Source organism: Protopterus annectens, chromosome 1.part2 (genome assembly GCF_019279795.1).
Source record: "Protopterus annectens isolate FY-2018-M chromosome 1.part2, PAN1.0, whole genome shotgun sequence".
Taxonomy (NCBI): Eukaryota; Metazoa; Chordata; order Ceratodontiformes; family Protopteridae; genus Protopterus; species Protopterus annectens.
The window spans coordinates 933,820,162-933,842,447 of NC_056727.1; the positions used below are offsets into that span (position 1 = coordinate 933,820,162).

General features: G+C 43.6%; 1 protein-coding gene across 4 annotated transcripts in view; it reads left to right on the plus strand.

Moving 5' to 3' along the window:
• LBR (lamin B receptor) overlaps nucleotides 1–22,286 on the plus strand; it is a 962,918-nt gene that overhangs the window by 571,517 nt on the left and 369,115 nt on the right. For all 4 annotated transcript variants that reach the window (XM_044059838.1, XM_044059844.1, XM_044059847.1 and 1 more), the window contains one exon: nucleotides 10,550–10,653. In XM_044059838.1, the coding sequence (XP_043915773.1) occupies nucleotides 10,550–10,653 (104 nt within the window). The remainder of the gene's footprint in view (nucleotides 1–10,549; nucleotides 10,654–22,286) is intronic.

The window sequence follows — 22,286 nt, forward strand, 5'->3', positions numbered from 1 at the left end:
GCCCCTGTCCGACACTTCGGAACTGATGGCAGAGACGGACTCCCATAGGGAGCCTTCTAGGCCTAGTATTTTAACTGCTACAGGACCTTCGGACGTCGCTCCTTCAGATGGGTCCAGAACCGCTGTGCAGGTACCGGCTTCTGAGGGGGTTTTCAGGACTTCTAATATCACTATTTCTACAAAGGCAAAGGTAAAGTCAAAGGCTCCTGTTAAACCAAGGGTTTCTTCACAAGCTTCCTCGGATACAGCTCCCAAGTCCCAGAAGCAATTACTTCGGATGGCTGAAGATTTACTTACAATGATTAGGGGTTCTCACCCTCCTCCAGAAAAAAGGCCTAGACAGGATATTCCTTATGATTCTTCTGATCAGGCTTCTGTGTCTTCTGTCTCTTCCTCTGACCAGGATTATTCTTTTCCTCCTTATGAGGATTCAGATGCAGAGGACTCTATTCCCTCTGCTTCTTTCCTTGAAGATTTCTCTTTTGGGGAAACCTTACATGAAATGAGGGAGCATTTTCATTGGGAAGGTCAGGATTACTCTGCTTCCAAGAAGAGACTTAGGGAATTTCTCCTTCTCCCTCAACACAGACCTTTGGCTATTCCTCCTGTACTTGATATTGTGGATGATGCTTTTTCTGAAGCTAACCTAAATCCTGATTCCTTGCCGCCTGCTCCTTCTAAGCCTGATAGATTTTACAGAGTCCCTGACTCCCATCAATTCTTATTTAAGAACCCTTCTGCTGATCCTGAAACTATTTCTCAGGGTTCTAGGGCTGCTAAGGCCGCTTCTTCTAAAAATCCTATCCCTTCTGAAAAGGATTCTCGTGCCTTGGACAGGTGGGGCAAGAAGGTTTACACTTCTGCTACCCTTTCTATTAGAGCTTTAAATTGCCAGTTTCACATGTTCAAGTATCAGCAATTTCTTTTGTCTGTTTTAAAGCAAAAGCTCTCTTCCTTTCCTGCATGTGCAGAGGACAAGGAATTACAGGATGTATTGCATGCAACTGAACAAGTTAGCAAACATAGTTTACATTGTGGTTTTGATGCCTTAGAAGCTTCTTGCAGGGCTGCTGCCTCTGGTACTGTTATCAGGAGACATGCTTGGCTTCGTGAGCAGAATTTACCAGAACAGATTAAGGCTAAGTTGTTAGATGCCCCTGTTCAGCATGATGTTTTGTTTGGATCCAAGGCTGAGGAGGTTATTAAAAAGATGGAAGAAAAAGCAAAATCTATGCAGACTGTTAAAGATTTTTTACAAGTTCAGCCTCCTAGATTTTCTAGAAATTGGCCCTCCAAAAATTGGTCTTTTCCCACGTCTTGACAGGCCTCAAAGGGGAAGATATAGACGTTCCAGAGGTCGGGAGCAAGCTCAGGCCTCTTACAGATCCAGACAATGGACTGCTTCTTCACCTAGAAGGGGAGAAGACAGACCTCAATCTCAAAAGAAGCAGACCCAATGACTATCTCCGTTGGGCTACAGGTCCTCCTTGCCTGGAAGCCCCTCTCAGAGGAAAACTTTCTCTCTTCTACCAAAATTGGACTCCTATATTACCCAGGACAAATGGGTTTTGGACGTGATTTTAAGAGGCTACAAATTCCACTTTCATACTCTGCCAAGGTCTTCGGGCTGGCCGGATCTGCTAAAACATCAATGGTCAGAGGCCTTAAATCAAGTGGACGCCTTATTGGCCATGAAAGCCATAGAACCTGTTCCACTTCCAGAGATGGGAAAAGGTTTTTACTCCAGACTTTTTCTGGTCCCAAGGAAACAAAATTCATGGAGACCTATTCTGGACCTCTCAGTGTTAAATACATTTCTGGAGATTCCAAAATTCAAGATGCTTACTCTGCAACAATTTCTTCCCATGCTCTCCCAGGATGCTTGGATGGTGACATTGGACTTGAAGGAAGCCTATTTACACATTCCCATCAGACAGGAACGCAGAAAATACCTCAGATTCAAGGCAGGTTGGAGACTTTCAATTCTCTGTACTGCCCTTTGGCTTATCTACTGCGCCCAGAGTCTTTACCAAGTGTCTGGCTCCAGTAGTAGCTTATTGCAGACTCCAAGGAATTCAAATTTACCCCTACCTGGACGACTGCCTTATTCAGGCAGACAGCAAGGATCTTTTACTTCAACATCTGCAGTTTGTTCAGCGTCTTCTCCTACTACTGGGATTCTCAGTGAACACAAAAAAAGTCACATTTGATCCCCTCTCAACAAATGATCTTTTTGGGAGCTCTTCTAAACACAAGTTTACAAAGGGCCTTACTCCAGAAAAGAAGGTACAGCTGGCATCAATTTTCAAGACCTTGGCTACTTTGACTCAGCTCACTGCAAGGAAATTCCTGCAGACATTAGGCTACATGGCTTCTTGCATCCTGTTGATTCCAAATGCAAGGCTTCATATGAGAACTTCAATGGTACCTAAAGAGTGTATGGTCTCAGCATTACCACAGCCTGGAAACTATGATACCTCTGATTCCCTGCCTCCAAAAGGAGTTCCTTTGGTGGTCCAGGGCTTGTGCTTCAAACAAAGGGAATCCCTTTCGTCTACCTCATCCTGCTCAGATCATAACCACAGACGCCTCGGATTATGCTTGGGGAGCTCATTACCTAAACAATTGCCAGCATGGCTACTGGACAAAGAAGCATCTTACCTGGCACATCAACTTGAAGGAAATGTTGGCAGTCCAAAATGCTCTTCTAGCCTTCCAGAGTCTTTTGCAACCAGGCCATCATCTGATTCGCACAGACAATACCACAGTCATGTGGTACATAAACAAGCAAGGGGGCTCTCACTCCTACCCCCTTTGCAGACTAGCCATGAGTCTATGGGACACAGCTCTAAATCTAAATCTGCATCTTCAAGCTCAATTCATTCCAGGAAAACAGAATCTCTTAGCAGACAGCCTAATCAGAAATCTTTTGGATCCTCACGAATGGATGCTGAACCCCAACATATTCAGCAGGATTACAGCAGTTTGGGGAGTCCCTCAGATCTGTTTGCATCTCATCTCAACCATCAGCTGCCTCTCTTTTGCACCAGGTCCTTCCACAAAGCAGCTTGGAAAGTGGATGCCCTGTCTTTCAGCTGGAGGAATCTTTCGGGATATGCCTTCCCTCTTCTGCCTCGGGTGGTACTGAAAATAAAACAGGACAAACCCAAGATTTTCATTTTGATAGCTCCAAATTGGCCTCGACAGTTTTGGTATCCAACTTTAAGACACCTATTCTTGGAACCTCCATGGATTCTGCCTCTGTTTCCTTCACTTCTGTCCCAGCATCAGGGTCAGATGTTTCACTCTCAAATCAAGACTCTTTGCCTGGCAGCTTGGCTTTACAGGGGCCTTTTGATTCCTTCTGCTTTTCCCAAACAAGTTTTGGATGTTCTCTTAGAAGCTAGGCGCCCTAGCACTAGAAAATCTTATGCTTCTAAATGGAAAAGATTTTGTATTTGGATGCGGGATCGAGGTTCTGATCCTCTTTTGCCTGTCATTTCTTCCATTTTACTTTATCTCTCAGACCTTTTGCTTAAAGGCCTCTCCTTTTCTTCCATTAAAATCCATGCTTCTGCTATCTCGGCTCATTACAACACTGATCCCCCCATCTTCTCTCACCAGCTGGTGAGACAATTCTTGAGAGGGGCTAAGAATTTAAGACCTCCCAGAACTCCTCCTGTTCCTGCTTGGGATCTTAATTATGTTTTGGAAAAACTAACTTTACCTCCCTTTGAGCCTGCTGCTGCTTCGGATATCAAGTTCTTATCCTGGAAGACAGCTATTTTATTATCTTTGACTTCTGCCAGAAGGGTGTCAGAGTTGCAAGCTCTCATGGCTGTGGAACCATACCTTATTTTCCACCAAGACAGAGTTGCCTTGAGGACCAATCCTACATTTATGCCTAAGGTGATTTCTAAAGTGGCTTTAAATCAGACTATTCACCTTCCTACTTTCTTTCCAAATCCTCAAAACAAAGGGGAAAGGATTTTACATTCATTGGATGTGCACAGACTACTAAGGTTTTACCTGGATAGAACTAAAGATTACAGAAAATCTGATCAGTTGCTTATCTCTTATGCCTCCAGTTCTCTAGGCAAAGCTATCTCTAAACAGACTATTTCCAAATGGATTGCTCATGGGATAAGGTTTTGTTACTCTCACTTTGGGAAACAAATTCCAGGTACTGTTAGAAGTCATTCTACTAGAGCAGCTGCCACTTCAGCAGCTTTTCTCAGAGGAGTTCCTACCAAGGACATTTTGGAAGCTGCCACTTGGAGTTCAGTGCATACTTTCTCTAAGCACTACAATCTCCCTTTGTATTCTAAGTCTAGGGCAGGTTTTGCCTCTGCTGTCTTGCAGGGTCTTCTGGCTGCCCCTTCTTCTGCATAACCTCCTCCCTCTTCACAGCTTTGGGATTCCACCCTACAGTTATGACTGCAACAGTGAAACACGAAGAACATAGTACAGTTGTGTACACCTACCATAAATGTAGATGTTCGAGTGTCTTCACTGTTGCAGTCGGTGTTTCCCTCCCACCAATCCCCTCTTATCTTCCTCTTCTTTTGTGGTTTATTTGTGTTTCCTTTTTTGGACACCTTTTGGTTATTTTGGGGGACTTCTGACATCTGGGGCAAGAAAGACTGGAGAAGATGGCGTCGACTGTCAGCTTTATACCTCTACGTTCTGACGTCAGGGTGCTTGCTGGTACAGCCAACGCCGGACCCAGACTTTGGGATTCTGGCCGACCTTGGGCTGCCTGCCGGCAGGATCCACCCTACAGTTATGACTGCAACAGTGAAGACAGTCGAACATCTACATTTATGGTAGGTGTACACAACTGTACTTTGCTCATGCTGTGTGTGTTTTCATTGAGAGACTATTGTTTTGTGTAGCAGATGGCTGTCAGTGTTGATGCTTTAAAATTTGAAATAAGTTTTAAATTAAATCTGAATGTGTAATTGTGGAAGAAAATAGTATGCACACTGCCAGATATGAACAGTGTTTATGGTAACTGGGGAGAGATGGCTCAAGTAATGGGGGATGTTAGAATGGCTATTTTATTTATTTATTTATTTATTTATTTATTTATTTATTGTAGTTTGTTTACCAGGATAGTCCATTGGACCATAATGAACCCGTTTTCAATGGAGTCCTGGGGAGAAAAGCTCCAAAAATATATTTTTTGTAATTTTGAACATACATTCTTAGATACAAACAAAGTTTAACAATAGGTACAACAGTTAAAGATAAAGCAATATCAAGTAGTACAGCAAGTGTGCATTTAAAATACATTGCAGGAAAATGAATTAACTATTTAACATGAGCTTATCCATTTATGCAGAGTAGATTAAGAGAACAGGTTACTAGAAAGGAAGAGGAGGTACAATGACTTGAAGAAGTGGGGGAAGAGGAGGGATATGGAGTCAATTATTTATATGGACTTGTCTGGTTGATTAAAGGTGTGAGCAGAGCATGGAGTAGGTGAAGAGTAGGTTATGTAGGGTGGGAGCAGGAGCATTCCCAATGTGATGTCAGGTGTGTATGAAGGGATTTTTTGAAAGCAGTGTGATTAGAGGTGGTGCGGATGAGTGGGGGGAGTCCAGAGGCGAGCTAGGTTGAAGGATAGAAGGTTTTGCCTGGAGGATGAGTAGGTTTATGTACTTTGAGTAGGTTTTGATTGTTTGATCTTAATACTCTATTGGGTAGGTGCATATTAAAAGCAGAAGATAGGGAAGGACAGAGGGAGGGATTAAGGATAAGCTTGTGGGCTAGAGTTAGTTGTGTGTAAGTTAATTGATTAGGAAGCTCTAGCCATTTTAGTTTCTGGAGGGAAACAGTGGTGGGTAGAAGACTTGTGGCTAGTGGCGAATTTTGCAATTTTATTGTAGCAAGAGGAAAGTTGTTTTTTGAGAGAGGATTTAATGTTAGTTAGGAGTGGGGTGCCATAGAGAAGGGAGGAGATAAGGAAGGATGTAGTGAGAGTTGTTCTAGTGGCAGAGGTGAGGTATGCATTTTGTCTATAAAGCATACCAAGTTTTTGATGGGTCTTTTTGATGTTTTTTTGTAGGTGAGAGGTAAATTTAAGTTGGTTGTCAATTTGTACCCTTAGTAGTTTGGTGTCTGACACCAATTCTAGGGGTGAGTTATTTTGGCTAATGATTGAAAATGTATTTAAATTGAGCGAAGTAGCTTTAGAAGGAGTAAAAATCATAAGTTTGGTCTTGGAGGCATTAAGAGCAAGGTGTTTTTTTAACATCCATTGCTCTGTTGTGGAGAAAGCATCCTGAGTTAGTTTTTGAAGTGTAGTGATAGAGGTGGCTGAGCAAATGATTGTTGAATCATCTGCATATTGGATGATGTTTGAGAAAGGAAGTGATTTGTGAAAGTCATTTATAAATATGTTGAAGAGAACAGGACCGAGAATGGAGCCTTGTGGAACACCTGTGGGGGTACTAAGAAATGAGGAGGTAGTTTTTTTCCATTTTACTGCTTGATTTCGGTTGGATAGGTAACTGGAGAACCAATTCAAGGTGGAAGAAGAAAGGTTAAGTTCAGAGAGCTTAGTAATGAGTAGGCTATGTGAGATGGTATCGAAGGCTTTGGAGAGGTCTAGTAGCAATGTAGAAACAATTAAGCCAGAATCACAAGCTCTATTTACTGTTTCTAGGAAGGAAAGGAGGGCAGTCATTGTGCTGTGGTTGGGTCTGAAGCCATGTTGTGTGGGAGATATAAGGTGATTGTCTAGGAGATGAGGAAGAAGTTGAAGTTGAACACATTTTCCTAGGATTTTTGAAATGGGGGACAGGATGGCTATGGGGCGAAAGTTAGTGACGTTGTTGTTGCCCCCTTTGTGAAGCGGAATAATATATGCCTGTTTCCAAATTTGGGGAACTGCGCATTCTTTTAGGGAGTGGTTGATTAGGATGCTAATGGGATATGCAAGTGTTTCAGCAGCTATACTGAGAAAGTAGGAAGGTATGTTATCAGGGGCGTTGGTACCAGGTTTCAGTTTGAGAAGGAGTTTCTTTATAGTAGATGTTGGCACAGGAGAAAGAGAGGGGAGTGGGGTTGGGAGAGGGAGAGTTGGAGGGTGGAGGTGTTTGGGGTAAAGGTTGGGTAGCAGAAGAGGTGGAGGAGTTAGAGGAAGGGAAGCAGGGAGTGGAATTTTGGAAGGATAGAGTGTGAGTGGGGGGAGTGGAATTTGGGAAGGATAATGAGTGATTGGGGTGGGTGAGGGGATGCTTGAGGGTATGGTGGAGTTGGAGAAAGAAGAGGTCAGTTTGGCAATAGAGTCAATAAAAAATGAGTTACATTGGGTGGCCAGGTCTAGTTCTGAGGCTTTCGGGTCTGGGGTGGGAGTATCTGGAGTACTAGGGTGAAGGAGACTAGAGATCCCTTTCCAGAATTTTTGAGGGTTGTTTTTATTTTGGTTTTGGAGTGTAGAAAAATAGTTTTGTCTATCAGAAGTGATGAGTTTCTTTACTTTATTTCGAAGCATTTTATATTCGTTAAGGAGCAGATTTGTCTTAATTTTTTGGTAGCGTGCCCAGACTTTATCTCTGTCTCATAATGGCAAGAGTATGTTTGGATAGCCAGGGGGCTGACTTTGTTTTTATTCTCTTAGTCCTTAGGGGAGCTTGAGAGTCGAGTAATTGCAAGAATGTTGTATTAAAGTGTGACACTGCCATGTCTAGGGGTAATGTTTTTAGACAATTCCAATTAATTGTTTGTAAGGAATTTACGAAGATAGTTGGGTTGAATTTTTTGTGGTCTCGGATAGTTATATAGTTGTGGGTTTGTTGAAGGACGGTGGGTAGTCTGTTAGTGAAAATGGGTAGGTGATCACTAAGAGAGTCTGGAAGGGTGCCACTGTTGGAGAAATAGTGAGGATGGGAGACAAGGATCCAATCCAGTATACTTCCACTGGAGAGGTTTTTTGCGGGGCGAGTTACTGAATTGATTAGTTGAGAGAAGTTGTATAGGTTAATATTTATGGAGTTTGTTGGAGATTGTATACAAGTCCAATTGATGTTTACATCTCCTAGGATTATGGTTTCATTACTAATGTTACTAGAGATCCAGTAGAGGATAAGTTCAAGAGTGGAGATATTATCACCTGGGGGTATATAAAGGGATGCTAAACAAATGTGTTTGTGATCATTGATTTGTAGTAGAGTAAGGAGAAGTTCAGCATTATTAAAGTGTGGAGTAGGTTTATTGTAGGGAGTGACTGCTTGGGAGGATGAATATATGAGGGCTACCCCACCTCCCTTTTTGAGAGGTCTGTCTTTCCTGATGATGGAGTAGTTTGGGGGAATAATCTGAGTCATTTATATGAGGTTTTAACCAGGTTTCAGAAATAGACAGGATATCAGGTTTATTGTGTATGAGCCATGCGTGGAGGTTTGGGACTTTATTTACTATACTTTGGGAGTTTAAGGAAGTAAATAATAGGGATTTATTTGTGGTTGTTATAGGGGATGGACCAGGGTTTGGGTGGATATCGCCAGAAATGAGAGTATTAATACACTGTTGTATGAAGCTGTTTGTATGAGCAGATAGTAAAGTAAGGAGTTTGTCTTCTGTTGTGTATTGGAGGGATTTGCAAGTAGTTATAGAGATGGGGAGTGTATTGTAGGATAGAGGTTTGTATTGGAAAAGAAAGAGAATGTTAGAAGGGTACAGATAGGGGGAAATAATTGAGTATGATTGTGAGAGAGGTGTGTCCTGATAATTGGTTATATGAAAGTGTTGGGAATGTAGGAAGAAAGTGGGTTGGGAGAGGTGGTTGCAGTAGAATGAAGAGAAAAGGAAGAAGAGAGAAAGGGAGATGAGACAGTTTTGGAAACATGATAGGAAGGAGATAAGATAGTAGTTGTGAGTAGAGTCAGTGGGTGTATAGAGGATATGTAAGTATTGAGGAGTAGGTAGATTCCCTATGTTGTAGGAAGTATGTGGAGGAGTATAGTCAGTATGGGGGGGTGTGGTGTGGTTGTGGGAGAAAGGAGTGGTATGGACAGGAAAGATGATGATTAGGGTTTTTATGAGGTGTATTGGAGGGCTGATTTTGGCGGGAAAAAAGGAGGGTGTGTCTAGCTGTGTGCTAGTGATTGGAATAGAGTAGCAGAGGGTGTAGTTTATGGAGGAATATAGGTAGAGGTACTGGGGGCGGGTGGCATTTGGGGGTAGGGGAGCGGGTTGAGCCCAGTAGATCAGTAGAGGAGCGAAAAACTATCAGTAGAGCAGTGTTCAAGAAGGGTAAGTAATAGAAGGGTAAGTGGAGAGGGCCTAGATGTGGTTGGGAAGTGGACTAAGAGTATCAGGGGAAAGAGTGAGGGACTAAGATGTGAGAAGTGAGAGTCAGAAAGAGAGAGGGTCAAGAACAGAAAAGTCTAATGTCAAGGGGTAGGGATATCCCCTAATGGATAGAGGCTATCTATGCATCAGGGAACAAGTAGGGCTAAGCAGATAAGGGGAGAAGGGACCAACAGTGCTGGGAAGAAAAGTGAGGAATAGAGGGCAAGGAGTAGAGGTGGGGGGGGTCAGGCTGCTGGCACTCCAGACAGGGAGAAAGTGACTAGGTGGGGACTGATTCATTACCTTACCTTGGGCGGCATTTAACCATGATCCAGGTTTGCTCCTGCCTTCCTATATTTAGTTCTATTTATTTAACTATCTCTCTGTCTCTCTCTCTCTCATTCTCTGTCTCGATACTACAAGGTTAAGTACCAGGGGATTAACTCTCTGCTTGTCAATCAAGGACTAAAGCAGGTTTTTCAGAACGAGGGGAAGACATCTCTGCTACAGCTATCTTGGCTATATTTGTTTTTGTTTAAAAAGAAAGAGAGATGGGAGGGGGTGGACTACAAGCTCTTCCTTCACTCTCTTGCTTCCTTTTTAGGGCGAGGAGGTGGACTATAAGCTCTTCCTTCACTCTCATGCTTCCTTTTTTGGGCAAGCCCATGGGTACCACTTCATCCATGGAGTCCTGTGTGTCTGGACAGTTGAGTGGATGTGAACTGTGTCTAGTTTCCATATGTCATGAATAGTACTGCAACCGTGACCCCTTCCTGAACAAGGGAAAGGGTTGGGAGTTGGTGTAATGGTTAAGGTGTTTACTTTACAAATACAAGGTTACAGGATTTGATGCTTACCTTTGAGAGAAATTGGCTAGGTTTAAAATGGCCCACAAAGGCAGGTAGCCTAGTACTTGGTTATGAACGTGTACTGTTATGGTGAGTTTATACACACTCGTACTTTCTATGTGCTTGTAACCATACTCCCTCTAGTGCTGCAGCGAGAGATTGCAGCAGTATATCTATAGAGATGTGTGACAATAACAGATGAGACAAGACCAACAACCACTTCATCCATAGCTAGCTTTATATGAGAGACATGTATGCAGAAACAGTCCTGCTAGTCAGACACATACCAACTCGTAATTGTTTTCATCTTGTAAAAGATTTTAAAAGGAAAATTAAAGATAATCATACTTGAATTAGCTTTGAATGCAGTAAACATAACTTGAAATATCTGTATTTTACAGGAAGCATATTTTATGACTTCTTCATGGGGCATGAATTAAACCCTCGTATTGGGCACTTTGATCTTAAGTTTTTCTTTGAACTGCGTCCTGGAATGATTGGTTGGGTAAGTTGTTTGCTACTGCTTTGAGTAATCTTTTGGAATTGTACATTTCTGAAATTGAGAAAGTGACCAGATAACTAGATGTGGAAGAACAAAAAGCTTTAATATCCAGACTAGCATCCTATCACCATGACACTGAGCAGCTTGCTTCTTCCTGTGTCATACAGAATTATTGTTAGCCACAAAAATATTATTATGATATGCTTCATATCTTTGACATTTCTTTTAGTTTCCAACATGATCTTTCACAAGAAATTGGATTGTAAATGATGGTGTGCGCTAGGATTCTGAGGGCATGTATTAAGCAGTGAGGTTTTGGAAAGATCCAAGATAATGCAAATAATAGCCTGCTGTTCAGGAGATGTTATAGCTGGGTATTGAGAAGGCATGCTCTGTAGTACTTGGTCAATGAGGTGTATTAGTATGGTAAGAGGTTGCAATAGGGACCGGTTGCCATAATGGTAAAGGTATGTACCTCCCATGCACAAGGTACGTGGTTTGAGCCTGACCCTCTAGCCAATGCCTGTACGGAGATTGCATATTCTCTCTGTGGAGTTCCTCCCACCTTGTGTTTCTGTCCCAAACGTATTCAAGAATGGAGTTGTGGGCAGAATTACAGGCTCTAGATGTCCTGTTCGGGGAAGAGTTGCATAGATTAATTGCACTGGGGATCTGCTGTGGTGTGCAGTATCCTCAAGATAGGAGAAAACAGATTATGGACTGTACATCATGGCAGGGCTGGCCAGTTGACAGTGATTTGGTTGTGTTGACTAATGTGGCCAGATGGGTATGCCTTTGCTGGTGAAAAGTGGTTTGAGGACCCGGCCTACTCTGACCTATACTAGGACCCCATGCTCCTGCTTAGGGAGGTATATGTGCCCAGCAGCTTGGGTCAGTACTACTGGTTGGCCGATGTTTAGTTATCCATCTCAGGTTACTAGGGCTAACTTTGTTGAGCTGGATGCTGAATGTGCCAAAAATTAACTAAGAATTCTTGCACTCCGTATAAGTTCACTGACAGAACAGAGCTTAGAAGTGAATGACAAGTTCATAAGAGAGTACTAGGCTAACGGCTCAAGAGCCTTTCCAAACCTAGCCAATATAACCTGATTTATACCTAGTTTATGGCCTCTGGGGGAGGAGAATGACAGGTTTGTGCCTATGCCTTCTGTATTTTACAGAGTGCTCTTGTCCATAAGGGACATAGGTGCCACCCCGGGTGTGATTTTACAATTCCCCATCTATCTATCCAGATTGGTCTTGAAGATGGCAATGGAAGGACTATACTTAAAATGAATAGGAAGCCTGTTCCAAAGAAGGGGCAGTCTCGGAGATGCATATCTGTCTCTAGCATGTTCTGTTTGATTCACTGACTAACTTTAGATACCTAGAACAGGTGCCCTTTGTCCTGTTTTTCATATAGTTACGTAGCAGCTCCTTGAGGATAGATTTGAGTGCCTTGTAGGTCAGGCACAGGTCACCTCTTCATAGTCGATGGAGACCAAGTAAAGGGAAAGGGCTTTCAGTCTATCCGCATAGGACATGTTAACACCCTGTATTTTCTCAGTGAGGAACACTGAGTTCACTTCAACTGTTGAAAGAGCCTAGTCAGTTGCATTCTAAACAGCACTTGGTACTCTATTATTGATCTAATGAGGGCTCTGTATAGTGGTGCTATAATCTCCTTGGATCTGGATGATATACCTTTATAAGTTGAAAGTCCAAAAAAGTGGTAGGTGGTTAAGGTCTGTAGTCCAACAAAAACAAATGGCAGGAAAAAAATGATCCACAGATCAAACAGGCTGTAGCTAGATATAATTTAATATAACAAACAAAGATGCTAGCTCTTTCAGGTATAAAACCCTTCTTCAGACGTACAATACTCAACAAATCACTTGATCTTTATATAAACTTGCACCAATCACATTCTAAAACCAATACAAATCAATTGGGAATTAGTCTTTTTGAATGTAATGTCTATGCCTGTTCAGAATCGGTTGTAAAGGTACCACACCATTAAGTCCTGGGTGCCTATTAGCCCCTAGTTCAATAATCCACCTTGTTTCACAATATTCTGTGTAACTGGAAACATTACTCTTCCTGTTGTCTACTTTAATGTGTTGTAAGGCATGGAATAAAAAGCTATGACCTGGATGTTTCTCTACATGCAAAGAAAGTGCATTGCGTTAAAACAGATCCTTTGTGATAAGCAACCAAGGGTGGATAGTGGTTATACTAAGGTTGGGACGTTCCCATGCCAACATTGTAAGGCATGTATATACATTAGTAGGAAATCCCACTTTGTACATCCCTTGACAGGGAAGCAATATAATTTTAGAGCTATGGTCACTTGTTTGTCTAAAAACATTGTTTATCTAGCGACCTGCACTTGCTGCCCCTCGTTTTATGTGGGGAAGGCAAACTGCAGATTGAAGGACATGATTTTGAGGCATATGTCGGCTGTTAAACTCAGACAAGCGCAATGCACTTTCTTTGCATGTAGAGAAACATCCAGGTCGTAGCTTTTTATTCCAGGCCTTACAACACAGTAATGTAGACAATAGGGAAGAGTGATGTTTCCAGTTACACAGAGTATTGTGAAACAAGGTGGATTATTGAACTAGGGGCCAATAGGCACCCAGGACTTAATGGTGTGGTGCCTTTAAGACTTGATTCTGAATAGGCGTAGACCTTACATCCAAAAAGACTTAATTCCCAATTGATTTTTTATAGATTTTAGAATGTGATTGGTGCAACTTTATATAAATATCAAGTGATTTGCTGAGTACTGTATGTATGAAGAAGGGTTTTGTACCCGAAAGTGCTAGACTTCCGCACCGCTGTGGACCCATGATAGTCAAAAGTTCGGAGTACTCTCTGTGTACCTAGATCCCTCGCCTCTGAGTCTACACCTAAGGGTGTGTTGTGAATGTTGTAGTTAATAGGGGTATTTGATTTCCAAAAGGGTATGATAATGCATTTCTTCACATTTAGTTTCAGGCTGTGGTTCTGATACTAATCATTTGTCTGATTTAGACACTCCTGAAGGATGTCTACATCATCAGGGGATTCATTGATTTTCCCCAGCTTGCCGTCATCTGCAAACCTTGTCATCCAATGGTGGTCCACATTGGCCTTTGTATCTGAGAAGCATGTTCCGAGCAGGAGTGGTCTCTGCACTGAGCCCTTTGGCATAGCACTAGCAACTGGCCTCTTGCGGAATCACCCACTTTAACCACACGAGTCCTGTCCTTGAGCCATTTGGTTATCCATCTGGTGATGTAAGGATTTAGCTGTAGTTTTGTGAGTTTACTTATACCTTAGTGGGGAGTTGTCAGATGCCTCGGCTAGGTCAAGGTGGGTGGTATGCACTGTTTTGCCCTCATCCGTGGCCTTAGTGACAGTCTCAAAGTCCACCACATCTAGTGTTTGGAGGTTTCCTATGTCATTATTTATCAGGTCCATGATTATTCTTTCCATGTCCAGTCAGGCTGGTGAAGCTTACAGAGCTGTAATTTCTTAGGTCAGTTAACTGTCCTTCCTTATATAGAGAGATGCCCATAGCTGTTTTCCAGTCTTTTGGAACCAAGCCAGTCCAGAGGATGTGATTAAATGGAGATCCTGTGGAGCCTGATAGGTCCTGATTTAAGTCATTTAAGAGGCAACCTGGAAAATCGTCTGGCCCCATTGATGGCATGTTTTTAGCTTTAGAGGGTGCAGTGGCTACCTGATCATTGGTGATAATTGGAGAAGTGGTGCAGGGTATTTCTTGGTGGAGAACTGAGGGTGATGGGGAAGTGAAATTTGAGTTGAATGCATCAGCCAGCAGATTTGCTACATCTTCTGGGTGAGTATAGGAGACGTCATCTGTAACTAATTCTGCACATTTTTGGGTGTTGCTCCCAAGATTGCAGACATAACTGAAACCTGCGATATGGTTATCCTTTGCTTTGGATGCTATTTTTACCTCAAAAATCTGCTTTCAGAGACTAGACCAGATGTTCTTCGTGTTTCACTGTTGCAGTCCTAACATATGGGTTATCCGGCTCCCGGTAGCCCTCAGCTGGCCCAAATGCCAGAGTCCTTGGTATATGACGGTGGCTGCCGTCGGTTGTAAAACTGATGTCAGGTCAGAACGTCCAGTATAAAGGGAGGCAGCCAACGCCATTTCCTCAGTCTTTCTTGCCGCGGAGCCCGAAGCAGATGCAATTCTCACTAGTGCCCAGGCGTCCATTTACCTTCTTTTTGCTTTTTGACTACCAAGTTGAAGATGCCTTCAGATAAGTACCTCATTGTGGGGATCCTCTTTTCTTGCTTTAATGAATGAATGCCAGATAAAGTTAATTGTCTTGCCTGTGGAAAACAGATTCCGCACCGTGATTTTCATTCCTATTGTCTAACTTGTTTGGGCCTTGAGCACAACGTCCCTAATTGCGATCTCTGTGCTTCCTTTAACCCACGTACCATACGCCGTACAGCTAAGATTTTGTATAAACATTTCAGAGTCTGGCCTAAGTTCGGTATGGCGTCTTCTGGCTTCGGAGATACCTAGGAAACGCAAAGACAAGGACCGCGACAGACCTAGGGTTAAATCTGCTGACGACGTACTGGTGAAATTGGTTAGCCCAGTGGTAGTCAGTGAGGCGCTTTCGCAGCCCCTGCAGTCCGCAGATTTTCAGCCACAGGCTTCTGCCGAGACCTTTACTGAGTCCTCCATGTCACAGTCTGCTGTTTCGTCTTCAGATCCTCTGCCTGTCTCCACATCAGATGGGCACCGACGTCTGACACCTGTTCTCTTCGACATGAGACCAGAACCAGACCGACTACCTTAGGCCATACTTCTGCAGTTGCTAGGCCTCACGAGTCCCTCCAGATTGCTAGCAAACCTTCCAGCCGCAAACCTTCTCACAGGCAGACGTTGGCCTCCCCTCCTGTGCCTCGGTCCCAGTTGGTAAAGATGGCTGGTGATTTTCTTTCACTGATTAGGGGCTCTCATCCTCCCCCTTCCAAGAGGGCTAGGGAATTATCTCCTGATGTTTTGTCCGTCTCAGATTCTGAGGTTTCCAGTATTTCTGCTGGTGAAGGAAATTTTCAACTTTTTTTCTGGCTTTGAGGATTCTGATGCTGAGGACTCTATCCCTTCTGCCTCCCCTCCAGAAGATTTTTCCTTTGGGGATACTTTGCATACTCTTAGGGAGCACTTTAAATGGGAATGTCAGGATTTTCCCCAGTCTAAGAAGAGAATCGGAGAAGTTTTGGATTTGCCACAGCATAAGCCTCTGGCTGTACCTCCAGTTTTGGAAGTTGTGGATGATGTTTTCATGGAAAATTCTTTAACTCCTAATTCTGTCCCTCCTGCCCCCAGAAAACCTGATAGGTATTATAGGGTTCCTGATTCTCATCAATTCCTTTTTAAAAACCCTACTGCTGATCCTGAGATTATTTCTCAAGGCCCCAAGGGTGTTAAGGCTACTATTGCTAAAAACCCTGTTACTTCTGATAAGGAGTCTAGGGCCTTAGACAGGTGGGGTAAAAAAGTCTATATCTCTGCAACCCTTGCCATTAGATCTGTGAATTGCCTTTTTCACATGCTTAAGTATCAGCAGCATACTTTGGAGACTATTAAGGCTAAATTTGGGGCTATTCCTTCCATTTCGGAGAACAAAGATTTAGAAGACTTACTGAATTCTGCCACTCTAGTTAATAAGCATTCATTACATTGTGGTTTTGACACTTTGGAGGCTTCCTGCAGAGCAGTAGTCACTGGATGTTCATCGTGCATACAGCTGCAGTAATCACATATGGGTTTTCTGATGTCAGGCGGTCCCTCGGTCAGCCGAATTCCAAAGTCTAGGTCCAGCGTCGGTTGTCGCTTTCTTTCCTGACGTCAGTGCGACAGGGGTATATAAGACACAGCCGACGCCATATTCTTCAGTCTTTTTTGCCGCGCGGTGCCTGAAGCAGAAGCAGTTCGCAAGTGCCGGTCGGCCAGCTCCTGAATTTACGAAAAATTTGGAAACTGAAGTCTTCATTAAAGCTAAGTACCCCGTTGGGGAAACTTTTCTTGCCTCAGACCGATGTCAGACAAAGTTAACAATTGTATTTCTTGTGGGAAGCAAATACCGCATAAGGATTTACATTCCCTCTGCATACCTTGTTTAGGCCCAGACCACGACGTCTCGGGCTGTCGCTTTTGTGCTACTTTCAATAAACACACTATTAAGCGTCGGGCGGAGTTCGCCCAACATTATTTTGGTAAAGCCTTTGATTATAAAATGTCGTCTGAGACTCCGACTACCGTTTTGTCCAAAAAACGCAAGGACAAGGACCGACACGCGAGGTCCGCGGTCTCCACCGACACCACGCCAAAACCGGCAGCACGTGGTCCGGTTCTCAGCAAGATGCCTTTGCAGTCCCTGACTACCGACGACACTTTGTACCCGAGACTGCAGGTGCCTCGGCCCTTACTCAGACTACAACCACCGAAGCCACTGTGAGTGTTGTCTCCTAATGTGGACAGGTCCACTTCCACCCAGGGTGTCTTTAGGCCCTCATCTTCCTTTTCCATTAAAGCCTTTACTAAGTCCAAATCAGCCATGCATCCCAAGAGGCGTGTTGCTCAGGGCCCATCCCCAGGCCCCATGCCTAAAAAGCAGATGCTTAAAATGGCTGAGGATTTAATTACTCTTATCAGGGGTTCCCAACCCCCTCCAGACAAGAGACCCAGAGTGGAGGAAGATTCTCCCTCTTCTGAACAGGGCTCCATTTTCTCAGAACATTCTGATGTAGAGGAGCACTCGTACTCCCCTTATGAAGATTCGGATGCAGAACAGTCCATTCCTTCTGTATCTCCCCCAGAGGATTTCTCTTTTGGGGAGACCTTGCACACCTTGAGGGAGCACTTCCATTATGAAGGCCAAGACTTTTCTGATTCCAAGAAAAGGCTTAGGGAATTTCTTTTGTTGCCTCAACACAGACCGCTGGCTATACCTCCTGTCTTGGACATACTTGATGTTTACTCGGAGGCTTGCCTTAATCCGGATTCCCTGCCTCCTGCCCCAGTCAAACCTGATAGGTACTACAGAGTTCCTAACTCTCACCAGTTTCTTTTCAAAAACCATAATGCTGACCCTGAAACCATTTCTCAAGGCCCCAAGGGAATGAAGGACTCTACTGCCAAGAATCCACTACCTTCCGAAAGAGAATCTAGATCCTTAGAAAGGTGGGGGAAAAAGGTATACACCTCGGCCACCCTAGCCATGAGGGCCTTAAATTGTCAGTTCCATATGCTTAAATACCAGCAGTTTCTGTTATCTCAATTAAGAAATAAAATGTCTCAACCTGAACAACCAGATTTGAAGGAATTGCAGGATATGATGCATAGTGCAGAACAAGTGGGTAAACACACCTTACAATGTGGCTATGATGCCTTAGAGGCCTCAAGTAGAGCTGCTGTTACAGGATCAGTCATTTGTAGACATGCTTGGCTTAGGGAACAAAGCTTGTCTGATCATGTTAAAGCTAAACTACTAGATGCTCCTTTACAAAAGGATGTACTATTTGGTACTAATGCTGAGGAGATACTACGGAAAATGGAAGAAAAAGCTAAATCTATGCAAACTGTCAAGGCTTTTCTACAGGTACAACCACCTCGTTTTAGCAGAAATTGGCCTTCTAAAAACTGGTCCTTTCCAGCCACGGACAAGCCCCAAAGAGGTAGATACAGGCGCACAAGGGGCAGAGGACAATCTCAAGGATCATATAGAGGCAGACAATGGCAAACTCCAGCACCAAGAGGTGGCGAAGACGGTGCACAACAATACAGAAAACAAACCCAATGACTTCCTCCTTTTCATGCCAAGCAAGTCTCAGCTGGCAGCTCCCTTGGGAGGAAAGCTGGCATTATTTACAAGAAATTGGCATATCACAACAGACAAATGGATCCTGGACATTATAAACAGAGGCTACAGATTTCATTTTCACACTCTTCCAAAAATGAGGCGCATGCCAAACCTGCCACTCAATCAAAGGGCAGAGGCACAAATACAAATTTCAAAACTCATGTTAATGAAAGCTATTCAAGAGGTACCTACTCACGAACAAGGTCAAGGTTTTTATTCCAGACTATTTCTGGTACCAAGGAAAGGAACCGACTGGAGACCCATTTTGGACTTATCCATCCTAAATACATTTCTACTCGTACCAAAATTCAAGATGCTCACATTACTGCAGCTTCTTCCCATGCTGGGCAAGGGGTTTTGGCTGGTAACATTGGACCTCAAGGAGGCATACCTGCATGTCCCAATCAGACAAAGCTGCAGAAGATACCTCAGATTTATTGCAGGTTCAATCCACTATCAATTTTCTGCATTGCCCTTTGGCTTATCTACTGCTCCCAGAGTTTTCACGAAATGCCTGGCATCAGTAATTGCCTACTGCAGACTTCAAGGGATACAAATTTACCCTTATTTGGATGACTGCCTGATCCAAGCGGACAGCAAGCACAAACTTCTGGAACATCTGGCTTATGCAATACGGTTACAGAATTCTCTGGGATACACAATCAACAAACAGAAATCCAGGCTAACACCATCTCAGAAAATAACTTTCCTGGGTGCTAACTTGGACACAGTTGCCCTTGTTTTTCTGGCGTAAGGTAGGCCATCTGGGTGCTTGTGTACTTCAAAATACTAGCAAATTGTACCAGGCTTACTGCAAGGAAAATCCTGCAGGCTCTGGGCTTCATGGCATCTTGCATTATTTTAATCCCATGTGCAAAGTTGCATATGAGAAAACTTCAATGGTATTTAAAAAACCTATGGTCTCAGCACAGCCACAATTTGGAAACAATAATACCAATAATTCCATGTTTGCAAAAGGAATTTCTATGGTGGGCCCAAGCATGTCAAACAAACACAGGTCTCCCATTCTGCAAGCCTCAAGCAAATCAAGTCATCACAACAGACGCCTCAGATTACACCTGGGGGGCACACATGACAGACAGGTGTATTCTGGGCAAATGGTCCCAAAAGGAAAAGCACCTTCACATCAACCAAAAAGAAATGCTAGCAGTGATGAATGCAATTACAGCATTCAAGGACCTCCTGCATCCAGGGCAATTATTGATAAGAACAGACAACACCACAGTAATGTGGTACATAAACAAGGAGGAACACATTCATACCCCCTGTGCAGACTAGCCATGACACTTTGGAACTTGGCTCTGGAATGGCAAATCGAACTTCAAGCACAGTACTTGCCAGGTTTGGAAAACACGCTGGCAGACAGTCTAAGCAGAAATATGACAGATCCGCACGAATGGAAGTTGCATCCTCAGATGTTTACAAAGATAATCCAAGCGTGGGGAAGGCCAGACATAGATCTCTTCGCCTCCCACAGGAATCATCAATTGGAAAAGTTTTGTTCAAGGACCTTCCATCCAAAGGCCTGGAGAGTGGACGCCCTTTCATTCAGTTGGACAGCATGGACAGTGTACGCTTTCCCACCTCTGCCTCTTCTGCCCAAGGTGCTCTTGAAAGCAAGAGCAGACAGACCCAAGATGATACTGATTGCTCCAGACTGGCCAAGACAGCACTGGTACCCTCTCCTGAGGAGCCTAACACATACTCCTCCCTGGCCTCTACCTCTAATGCCTCTTCTGCTGACTCAGCACAGCTACAAAACTCTTCACAGTCAGCTGAAAACACTCAATCTCGCTGCATGGAAAATTCCTTAACACCACAACAGATCCTACTCCCCAAAGAGGTGCAGGACGTCATTCTGGAGGCCAGAAGGCCATCTACTAGAAAGGCCTACTCCGCAAAATGGAAACTGTTTTGCTCCTGGAATGAGAAAAAAGGCCAGGATCCTAGAAAACTAAATTTGCCTCAGGTATTACAGTATCTAGATGAGCTGCTGAACAGTGGACTTTCATTTTCCTCCATAAAAATCCATGCCTCAGCCATTTCTGCAGAATTCAACACGGATCCACCGTTATTCTCTCACCCACTTTTAAGACAGTTCCTCAGAGGGGCTAAGAATATAAGACCACCAAGGAAACAACCAGTGCCAGCCTGGGATCTTAATTACATTCTAGAAAAATTAACATTGCCTCCCTTTGAACCAGCTGCCTCAACAGATTTGCAATATTTGTCCTGGAAAACAGCTTTCCTTCTGGCCATTACCTCAGCTCGTAGGGTTTCGGAACTACAAGCCCTCATGGCTGTGCAGCCCTTTCTCATCTTCCATCAGGACAGGGTTTCCCTTCGAACCAATCCGTCATTTATGCCTAAAGTGGTATCCAGGGTAGCTTTGAATCAAGCCATACACTTACCTACCTTTTACCCCAATCCTCAAAACAAAGGGGAAAGGCTGCTACATTTCTTAGACATCCATAGACAGCTACATTATTATTTGGACAGAACAAAGCCTTTCAGGAAATCGGAACAACTTTTTGTGTCCTATGCTGTAGGAGCTCAAGGGAAGCCTGTTACCAAACAGACAATTTCAAAATGGATAGACCACTGCATACGATTTTGTTACTCCTATCATGGGAAATCTGTCCCTACAGGCATCAGATCCCACTCCACCAGGGCCACAGCTACCTCTACAGCCTTCCTCAGAGGAGTTCCTACCAAAGATATTTTGGAGGCAGCCACTTGGAGTTGTGTGCATACCTTCACAAAACACTACCACCTGCCTTTATATTCCAAAACTAGAGCAGGCTTTGCCACTGCTGTGTTGCAGGGCATTCTGGCTCATCCCAGTTCCACCTAGTGCCTACCACCCTGTGCGTAGCTTTGGGATTCTACCCATCTGTGATTACTGTAGCTGTATACACGATGAACATAGTACAGTTTTGTACCTACCATAAATGTAGATGTTCGAGTGCTAATACAGCTGCAGTACAGGTTTCCCTCCCTCCTTCCTCTCTTGGTAAAGGACTAGTGGCTAACACCTCCTCATACAACCTAATTTGTGTTATCCTTCTATGGTGTATTTGCTTGCAACTACTGTTTTTTGATTACATTGCTTGAATATATTTTTATATATAATTTATGTATTGCCTTCCTTCTGGGGGCACCTGACATCTGGGGCAAGAAAAGACTGAAGAATATGGCGTCGGCTGTGTCTTATATACCCCTGTCGCACTGACATCAGGAAAGAAAGCAACAACAACCGACGCCGGACCTAGACTTTGGAATTCGGCCGACCGAGGGACCACCTGACGGCAGAAAACCCATATGCGATTACTGCAGCTGTATTAGCACTCGAACATCTACATTTATGGTAGGTACAAAACTGTACTTTCCGTTATTAGAAGGCATGCTTGGCTCAGGGAGCAGCCTCTTTCTAAACCTGTTAAATCTAAATTGCTGGATGTTCCTTTGCACAAGGACAATCTTTTTGGTAATAAGGCTGAGGAGGTACTGAAGTCGGAGGATAAGGTGGAATCTATGCAGGCTGTAAAAGATTTCCTTCAGGTTCAGCCTCCTCAGTTCAGTAGGCATTACCCTTCCAAGAATTTGTCTTTCCCCTGATCCTGGCAAGCAGGGTCGCTCTAGACCTAGGGGTTTCAAATCTTCCAGAGGACAGACTTCTGCCCCTCAAAGGGCTAAACAATGGCATTATTCTCC